The sequence below is a fragment of the Aedes albopictus genome, chromosome 1, assembly GCF_035046485.1.
Source record: "Aedes albopictus strain Foshan chromosome 1, AalbF5, whole genome shotgun sequence".
In the NCBI taxonomy this organism is placed as follows: domain Eukaryota; kingdom Metazoa; phylum Arthropoda; class Insecta; order Diptera; family Culicidae; genus Aedes; species Aedes albopictus.
The window spans coordinates 42414768-42423855 of NC_085136.1; the positions used below are offsets into that span (position 1 = coordinate 42414768).

A 9088-nucleotide genomic window follows, 5' to 3' on the forward strand; every position below is an offset into this window, starting at 1 on the left:
TTCCATTTATTTAGTTAACATCAAATTCATGATAATACTGAATCAACAATTTGCCGCCATAATACTCGATTTGCAGCTGCAGCTCTCCAACGTCGGTCACGCCCAACACTCGCCAGATCACGCTCCACCTGGTCCGCCCATCGTGCTCTCTGCGCTCCACGCCTTCTTGTACCAACCGGATGGTTAGCAAACACCAACTTTGCAGGGTTGTTGTCCGGCATTCTTGCAACATGCCCTGCCCACCGTATCCTTCCGGCTTTGGCCACCTTCTGGATGCTGGGTTCGCCATAAAGTGCAGCGAGCTCGTGGTTCATCCTTCTCCGCCACACACCGTTCTCCTGCACGCCGCCGAAGATCGTCCTTAGCACCCGTCGCTCGAAAACTCCGAGTGCTTGCATGTCCTCCTCGAGCATTGTCCACGTCTCGTGCCCGTAGAGAACCACCGGTCTTATTAACGTCTTGTACATGGTACATTTGGTGCGGGGGTGAATCTTTTTTGACCGCAGTTTCTTCTGGAGCCCATAATAGGCACGACTTCCACTGATGATGCGCCTTCGTATTTCACGGCTCACGTTATTGTCAGCCGTTAGCAAGGAACCGAGGTAGACGAATTCTTCTACCACCTCGAAAGTATCCCCGTCTATCGTAACATTGCTGGCAAGGCTTGTCCTGTCTCGCTCAGTCCCACCTACCAGCATGTACTTTGTCTTAGCCGCATTCACCACCAGTCCGACCTTTGCTGCTTCACGTTTCAGGCGGGTGTACTGTTCTGCCACCGTTCCAAATGTCCTAGCAATAATATCCATGTCATCCGCAAAACATACAAATTGGCTGGATTTCGTGAAGATCGTACCCCGGCTGTTGAGCCCGGCTCGTCGCATAACACCTTCCAGGGCGATGTTGAATAGTAGGCAGGAAAGTCCATCACCTTGTCGTAGTCCCCGTCGAGATTCAAATGAACTGGATAGTTCACCCGAAATCCTTACGCTGTTCTGCACACCGTCCATCGTTGCTCTTATCAGTCTAGTCAGCTTCCCGGGAAAGCTGTTCTCGTCCATAATTTTCCATAGCTCTGTGCGGTCGATACTGTCGTATGCCGCTTTGAAGTCGATGAACAGGTGATGCGTTAGGACCTGGTATTCACGGCATTTCTGGAGGATTTGCCGTACGGTGAAGATCTGGTCCGTTGTCGACCGGCCGTCGATGAAACCGGCTTGGTAACTTCCCACGAACTCATTTACTTTAGGTGAAAGACGACGGAAGATGATCTGGGATAGCACTTTGTAGGCGGCATTCAAAATGGTGATCGCTCGAAAGTTCTCACACATTAACTTGTCGCCTTTCTTGTGGATGGGACAGATTATCCCTTCCTTCCACTCCTCCGGTAGCTGTTCGGTTTCCCAGATCTTGACAACTAACTGGTGCAGACAGGTGGCCAACTTTTCCGGGCCCATCTTGATGAGTTCCGCTGCGATACCGTCCTTACCAGCCGCTTTGTTGTTTTTGAGCTGGTGGATGGCATCCTTAACTTCCCTCAGCGTGGGAGTTGGTTCGTTCCCGTCCTCTGCTGCACCAACATAGTCATTTCCTCCGCTGCCTTGGTCCTCCGTGTCTACATTCTCTTCGCCATTCAGGTGGTCGTCGAAGTGCTGCTTCCACCTTTCGATCACCTCACGTTTGTCCGTCAGGAGGCTCCCGTCCTTATCCCTGCAGATTTCGGCTTGCGGCACGTAGCCTTTGCGGGATGCGTTGAGCTTCTGGTAGAACTTGCGTGTTTCCTGTGAACGGCACAGCAGTTCCATTTCCTCGCACTCCGCTTCTTCCAGGCGGCGCTTTTTCTCCCGGAAGAGACGGGTCTGCTGCTTCCGCTTCTGTCTGTATCGCTCCACATTCTGTCGGGTTCCATGCTGCAGCATTACCGCCCGCGCTGCATCCTTCTCCTCCAGAACCGCTCTGCACTCCTCGTCGAACCAATCGTTTCGTCGACTCCGTTCTACGTACCCGATAGTGCTCTCAGCTGCGTTGTTGATGGCTGCTTTGATTGTACTCCAGCAGTCCTCTAGAGGGGCCACATCGAGCACACCCTCGTCCGGCAACGCTGCCTCGAGATTCTGCGCGTATGCGGTGGCGACATTCGGTTGCTTCAGTCGCTCTAGATCGTACCGGGGCGGCCGCCGGTAATGTACGTTGTTAATAACGGAGAGTTTTGGGCGCAGTTTAACCATCACCAGGTAGTGATCGGAGTCGATATTAGCGCCACGATAGGTCCTGACGTCGATAATGTCGGAGAAGTGCCGTCCATCAATCAGAACGTGGTCGATTTGCGATTCCGTTTGTTGTGGTGATCTCCAGGTGTAACGATACGGGAGGCTGTGCTGGAAGAAGGTGCTACGAATGGCCATGTTCTTGGAGGCGGCGAAATCGATGAGGCGTAGGCCATTTTCGTTCGTCAGCTGGTGGGCGCTGAACTTTCCAATCGTCGGTCTGAATTCCTCCTCCTGGCCTACCTGAGCGTTTAGATCCCCTATGATGATCTTGACGTCGTGGTTTGGGCAGCGGTCGTACTCGCGTTCGAGCTGCGCGTAAAATGCGTCTTTGTCATCATCAGTGCTTCCGGAGTGAGGGCTGTGCACGTTTATTATGCTAATGTTGAAGAATCGGCCCTTGATCCTCAGCCTGCACATTCTTTCGGCGATCGGCCACCAACCGATCACGCACCTCTGCATGTCGCCCATCACTATAAAAGCTGTTCCCAGCTCACGTGTGTTGCCGCAACTCTGGTAGATGGTATGATTACCTCTAAACGTTCGCACCATAGATCCTGTCCAACACACCTCCTGCAGCGCTACGATTCCGAACCCGCGGTCCTTCAGTATATCGGCGAGTATGCGGGTGCTCCCGATGAAGTTGAGAGATCTGCAGTTCCACGTACCGAGCTTCCAATCGCAAGTCCCTTTTCGTCGCTGTGGTCGTCGCCATTGGTATCGGTTCGCATTCTTCTCTTGTTGATTTTCCGGTGCTAGTCTTTTTTACGGCTGGCTCGCAGGGCCTGACACCAACCCACTAACCCAGGGAGCTGGGCTTACCTTCCCGGAAGCTACGGGTTCTGCATTGGCATTTCCTCCAACTACAGTGCTAAATAGCTAGGCTCGAGCGCCAGTCTTCGCCGGGGGTGGTGTTTTTAATGGGCGCCCAGGAGATAATATTTTACCTGAGCTTCCACCCCCGAGCTTCGGTGATTCCATTGAAACTTGTTAAGAAAATTCCTGGGAAATTTCGACGGATTTTTTTTTATTACGTACAAAATTTGTTAATTCCTTTGAGAATATCCTCGGAAATTTTATGGATATTCCTTCTGTAACTTATTTGTATTTCAAAATTTTTTCGGTATTTTTTAATCTCTGAAAAAATTGCTTTGGGAAACCTATTTGGAATTGAATTACAATAAAATATAAGGCATATCTTATGTGAATCGCAAGAGAACGGTTAGCAGAAAGTACCGGACGAGAAAATATTTTTTTCTGTAATTTACACGTTTTTAACTAGTTTTCAATTACAATTTAAGTTTAACATTGAAAAAAAAAACAACTTCATTTCGACTATTTTTCAATGAATGACCACTTATTCTCATACAAATCTGGTCTTGTAGAAATATGTGCCAAATGAAATCAATTTAGTAAATTTAGACAAAAATCTCCATACACTTTGAGGTTATGGCTTTCAGTCTTGGAAGAAAAACTCAAAAACGGATTGTTAAGTCTTCATCCGACGTTTCGGTCACTATATTGTGCCTTTCTCAAGGATTCTGTGGACAATGATTTTCTTATGTTGTGTTTATGATTTTATGTGTATGTTACTCACTAACTATGCTCCGTTCTCTCGTAACATAGGCCCACAGCATAGGCCAAATTTGTCCCAGACGAACGTATCGCTGCAACAAGAATCGTGAGTATCAGGCGAACATGCTGTGTAGGCGAACAGTTTATCGTCCGGTTTACTTACTCTGCCGCCTGCGGCGGTGGTTCGGTAGAGGGGAATTCCGAAAACGATCCGGGTCGCAGAACTACGATGCAGTTGCCTGTTTGGCGCCACTTTTACTCTGATTGTATTGATTCTTGTTGTAACGATTCGTCTGTCTGTCGGACAGCCTCGCTTCGTGTATTGTTTCTCAGTGTGTGCAGTACGCCGGCATACGTATTGCTGAGGTTGTCTGTATCTGTGCGCTTGTTGACCGTGTTGTGTGTGTTTACAATATGGCATGTTTCGAGTATGTGTAGGTTCTGTTGCTTAAAACTAGAATCCACTATTCGTGTACGATCGAATGCGAAGACATGATGGTTGGCTGCCGAATGGTCTAGCAGCGCCGTCCGTTCTCGCAGCTGTGCAACCTCCACGTCCTCCGTCGTCTTGCCCTGGTCCCACAAGCTTTGTAGCCGGTTGGAACAGGAGCGGTGACTAGAGATCCTCGTTTGCAGCTTGTTCGTCGTCATGCCTACGTAACACGCAGGACAGTCTGCGCATGGGATATTATAAATCACGTTCGATCTACTGTTTTTATCCTCGACGTCTTTCACCGGAGGCAGCATGTTACCGACGGTTTTGGCATTTTTTGAGCTAATGGTCACATTTGGGTAGTCTTTCTTCAAGATTTTCTGAATGTTTCCCGATAACTGCCCAACCTGTACCATAGAACGGTAGATCGTTTCCTCGCTGTCTGTGACGTCTTCGTTGGTAGGGTTAACCTGTCGTTCTCTCGATCGATCGATGAGGCGGTTGATCATCGTGGTGGGGTAATCGTTCAGTTTGAGCTGGGTGGTGATGATGTCACGTGTTGTGGCTGTATCGACGTTGGTTGAGAAGGTTTGGACACGGCGGATGAAATTTTTCGCCACGTTTACCTTCTGTTTGATGCTGTGCGCCGAGTGGTAATTCAGAAACCGTCCTGAGGCGATTGGCTTCATGTACCACTCGGTTTTGATCGTTTGGTCGGGTTGTCGAACCAGTAGCAGGTCGAGAAAGGGAATTTTCCCGTTTTCTTCAACCTCCACTGTGAACTGGATTTTCTCGTTGTATTCATTGAAGATTTTCCTCACCTCCTCGATCTTGTCCTTTGGGGACTGCCAGCATCAGGTCGTCTACATACTTCTTCAACACGGGGAACGGGAAATCGATTCTCGCAACGACGTTGTGAGCGATTCACAACCTTCCACACGGTCAAACAACTCAAGCGAAATCTTGCCGATCTCAAGACACGAATCGGCCACGCTGTTCCGGAGAATGAAAGCAGACTCTTCTTCGAGAACCAAGATTCGTTTTACGACCGGCACGTAAGAAACAACTCGAGTAGGACAGACAGGAAGTACCAAGCGATCATCGATCGGTCGCTAGAGGCCACCGCGAACCGGACGCCGAGCCACAACACAAAATCGTTGTTCAATAGCACTGACGTCACTGTTCCAAAAGACGTCGAGCTGCTTCTCAGTATGGGATCGAAGTTCGCGTTACCATACACGGATATGAATGAGCTCCCTATCTACCACCTGATAGCGGACGTGGAGAACATCATTCAAACAAACAACGAGGAAGCGATCCAGGAGCGCAACAGGTGCGCGGTTGCAAACCAAATCCAGAATTTTCTCCACGCAGAGAGGGGAAAAGGGAGACACGATGCGGTGACCAATTTCTACCGCACCACCACCAGATCAACGAGAGCGTTTCTAAAGCAACACCCCGAACTGGTCATTGCGGAGGCGGACAAGGGGAACAGAACAGTGGTGATGAAACGGGACGAATACGAGAGCAAAATGCAACGCATGATCGACGATGACGAAACGTACTTGAAGCTCAACCGAGATCCAACGGCAGGGTACCAGAAACGCAACAACAATTTCGCCAAGCGCCTGGCGGATTTGAAGCTCATCGATCGTGCCACCGAAAGGAGGATGAAAACCTACAAAGCGACAGCTCCCCGAATATACGGTGCACCAAAAGCACACAAGGAGGGACTACCACTGAGACCGGTGGTACCGTGCATGACGTCACCGTCGTACACACTGTCACAGTTCGTAGGCAAAATCATCCAAAAATCCATCACCGGCAAGTACAATGCGACGGACTCGTACACGTTCTGCGAGTACATTAACAGCGTGCAACTGCCACCGGACTACGTCCTTATTTCCTTGGACGTCGTGTCGTTGTTCACGTGTATCCCCAAGAACCTGGTGATACGTGACGTCATCCACAACTGGGAAAACATCAAGCAACACACCGACATAAACTTAGACTTGTTCCTGGAGATGACCGAGTTCTGCATCGATTGTAGCTACTTCCGGTTCAAGGGACAGTTCTATCGACAAGTTTTCGGCACAGCGATGGGTAATCCGCTATCACCCACCATCGCGGATCTAGTGATGGAGGCATTACTAGACAACGTCGTTGCGAGAATCGATTTCCCGTTCCCCGTGTTGAAGAAGTATGTAGACGACCTGATGCTGGCAGTCCCCAAGGACAAGATCGAGGAGGTGAGGAAAATCTTCAATGAATACAACGAGAAAATCCAGTTCACAGTGGAGGTTGAAGAAAACGGGAAAATTCCCTTTTCTCGACCTGCTACTGGTTCGACAACCCGACCAAACGATCAAAACCGAGTGGTACATGAAGCCAATCGCCTCAGGACGGTTTCTGAATTACCACTCGGCGCACAGCATCAAACAGAAGGTAAACGTGGCGAAAAATTTCATCCGCCGTGTCCAAACCTTCTCAACCAACGTCGATACAGCCACAACACGTGACATCATCACCACCCAGCTCAAACTGAACGATTACCCCACCACGATGATCAACCGCCTCATCGATCGATCGAGAGAACGACAGGTTAACCCTACCAACGAAGACGTCACAGACAGCGAGGAAACGATCTACCGTTCTATGGTACAGGTTGGGCAGTTATCGGGAAACATTCAGAAAATCTTGAAGAAAGACTACCCAAATGTGACCATTAGCTCAAAAAATGCCAAAACCGTCGGTAACATGCTGCCTCCGGTGAAAGACGTCGAGGATAAAAACAGTAGATCGAACGTGATTTATAATATCCCATGCGCAGACTGTCCTGCGTGTTACGTAGGCATGACGACGAACAAGCTGCAAACGAGGATCTCTAGTCACCGCTCCTGTTCCAACCGGCTACAAAGCTTGTGGGACCAGGGCAAGACGACGGAGGACGTGGAGGTTGCACAGCTGCGAGAACGGACGGCGCTGCTAGACCATTCGGCAGCCAACCATCATGTCTTCGCATTCGATCGTACACGAATAGTGGATTCTAGTTTTAAGCAACAGAACCTACACATACTCGAAACATGCCATATTGTAAACACACACAACACGGTCAACAAGCGCACAGATACAGACAACCTCAGCAATACGTATGCCGGCGTACTGCACACACTGAGAAACAATACACGAAGCGAGGCTGTCCGACAGACAGACGAATCGTTACAACAAGAATCAATACAATCAGAGTAAAAGTGGCGCCAAACAGGCAACTGCATCGTAGTTCTGCGACCCGGATCGTTTTCGGAATTCCCCTCTACCGAACCACCGCCGCAGGCGGCAGAGTAAGTAAACCGGACGATAAACTGTTCGCCTACACAGCATGTTCGCCTGATACTCACGATTCTTGTTGCAGCGATACGTTCGTCTGGGACAAATTTGGCCTATGCTGTGGGCCTATGTTACGAGAGAACGGAGCATAGTTAGTGAGTAACATACACATAAAATCATAAACACAACATAAGAAAATCATTGTCCACAGAATCCTTGAGAAAGGCACAATATAGTGACCGAAACGTCGGATGAAGACTTAACAATCCGTTTTTGAGTTTTTCTTCCAAGACTGAAAGCCATAACCTCAAAACATAAGATCAACAGTCGATTCCTTAAGAAAATCTCCATACACCGATAAACGCCTACACCGTGTCCAATAAGTTCTCATACAAAATCAAATTCTATTCATTTCACATCTGTAATTAGAATTTTCAAAGTAAATATATTTATTGAAAGGCCAACTAACATACACCAAATACAGCATATGTTTCGGAACTAACTGTCCTTTATCCTTCTCTGCTGATCGCTTATGTGTCGTAAGTCCATTTCAGCTGGCACGCACGCCATTCCATTGGTATTTCGTCGTATTTTAACGAGTAATGGTTTTAAGGTGAAACAAATTAGATTCCTGTCGTCCCCATTGCTAGTAGCAACTATGACCAGAAGAGACAAAATATGAGATCCTGTATTGGTAATGTACGGAGCCGTTTAATTTTGTACAAAATAAAACGTAAATTAAATAAAAACGTCCATTTATCTGTATCAATGAGATTTGTTGTGTTACAGAAGCATGGGTGTATCTTATCCGGTTGCATCACACAATTCTCACTTGCTTGTATTCCTATTGTGGTAAATTTTGTCCAAAATTTACGTTTTTTGATGTTTATCTTTGAAATCACGGTTATTTTCATGAAAATCAGCCCAAGTTGAGCTTACTTGCAAATTTTTTACCATATCATCACTAAAACTGTATTGTTTTAGCCTTAGTTTATCCATTTGATACATAACTTGGGATACAAACTCAAAATTTATCCATATGGACTCTATTTTGCTACCGTAGAATGAAAAACTTTTCGAATATTTTTCTTGCGTGCCGGAGAAAACGGATTTCAGAAAACGGAAGTGTACTGCTAGGCTTACAAAAACAAGTAGAAAATAATGTTATTCTAAACCGTATACTTTATTTATTCAGTATTATGCGGCCTTTCAATACATGTATTCGTTTTGAAAATATGAATCACATTTGTGAAATAAAATGATATTATCTAAAATTGCATTGTGTATGAGAATTTATTGGACACGGTGTAAATGTTTGCAAAAAACTATGCACTAGTTATTTTATGTAGCAAAAACTGAAAAAAAAAAACAATTCAAATAAAGAACTTACTATGTGACGAATGTAATCATGTGTTGATGCACCGTTAACAATATCAGAATTGAGTTTTTCACTCATGTACTCCACAAACATACTTTAATGTATAGAATT

At 47.0% G+C, this 9088-nt stretch overlaps 2 protein-coding genes across 2 annotated transcripts; one reads left to right on the top strand and one right to left on the bottom strand.

Moving 5' to 3' along the window:
- Positions 1 to 3707: 3707 nt before the first annotated feature.
- Positions 3708 to 5103, bottom strand: LOC134284844 (uncharacterized). The gene is made up of 2 exons (XM_062844220.1): positions 3862 to 5103; positions 3708 to 3805 (listed from the first exon to the last, which is right to left on the bottom strand). The coding sequence occupies exon 1, from the start codon at positions 4959 to 4961 to the stop codon at positions 4095 to 4097; it is 867 nt and encodes a 288-aa protein (XP_062700204.1). The 5' UTR covers positions 4962 to 5103; the 3' UTR covers positions 3708 to 3805; positions 3862 to 4094.
- A 380-nt stretch (positions 5104 to 5483) lies between these two features.
- Positions 5484 to 8843, top strand: LOC134288314 (uncharacterized). The gene is made up of 3 exons (XM_062852804.1): positions 5484 to 6521; positions 6568 to 7613; positions 7685 to 8843. Exons 1-2 carry the CDS (start codon positions 5484 to 5486, stop codon positions 7519 to 7521), a joined length of 1992 nt encoding a protein of 663 aa, XP_062708788.1. The 3' UTR covers positions 7522 to 7613; positions 7685 to 8843.
- The last annotated feature ends 245 nt before the right edge of the window (positions 8844 to 9088 follow it).

Bases quoted from the DNA above. Each gene is read 5' to 3' on its own strand.
- LOC134288314 (XM_062852804.1), top strand. From the start codon at position 5,484: ATGGGATCGAAGTTCGCGTTACCATACACGGATATGAATGAGCTCCCT. The intron at 6,522-6,567 runs GTGAGGAAAATC...TCCAGTTCACAG, and splicing joins CCAAGGACAAGATCGAGGAG to TGGAGGTTGAAGAAAACGGG.
- LOC134284844 (XM_062844220.1), bottom strand. From the start codon at position 4,961: ATGAAGCCAATCGCCTCAGGACGGTTTCTGAATTACCACTCGGCGCAC.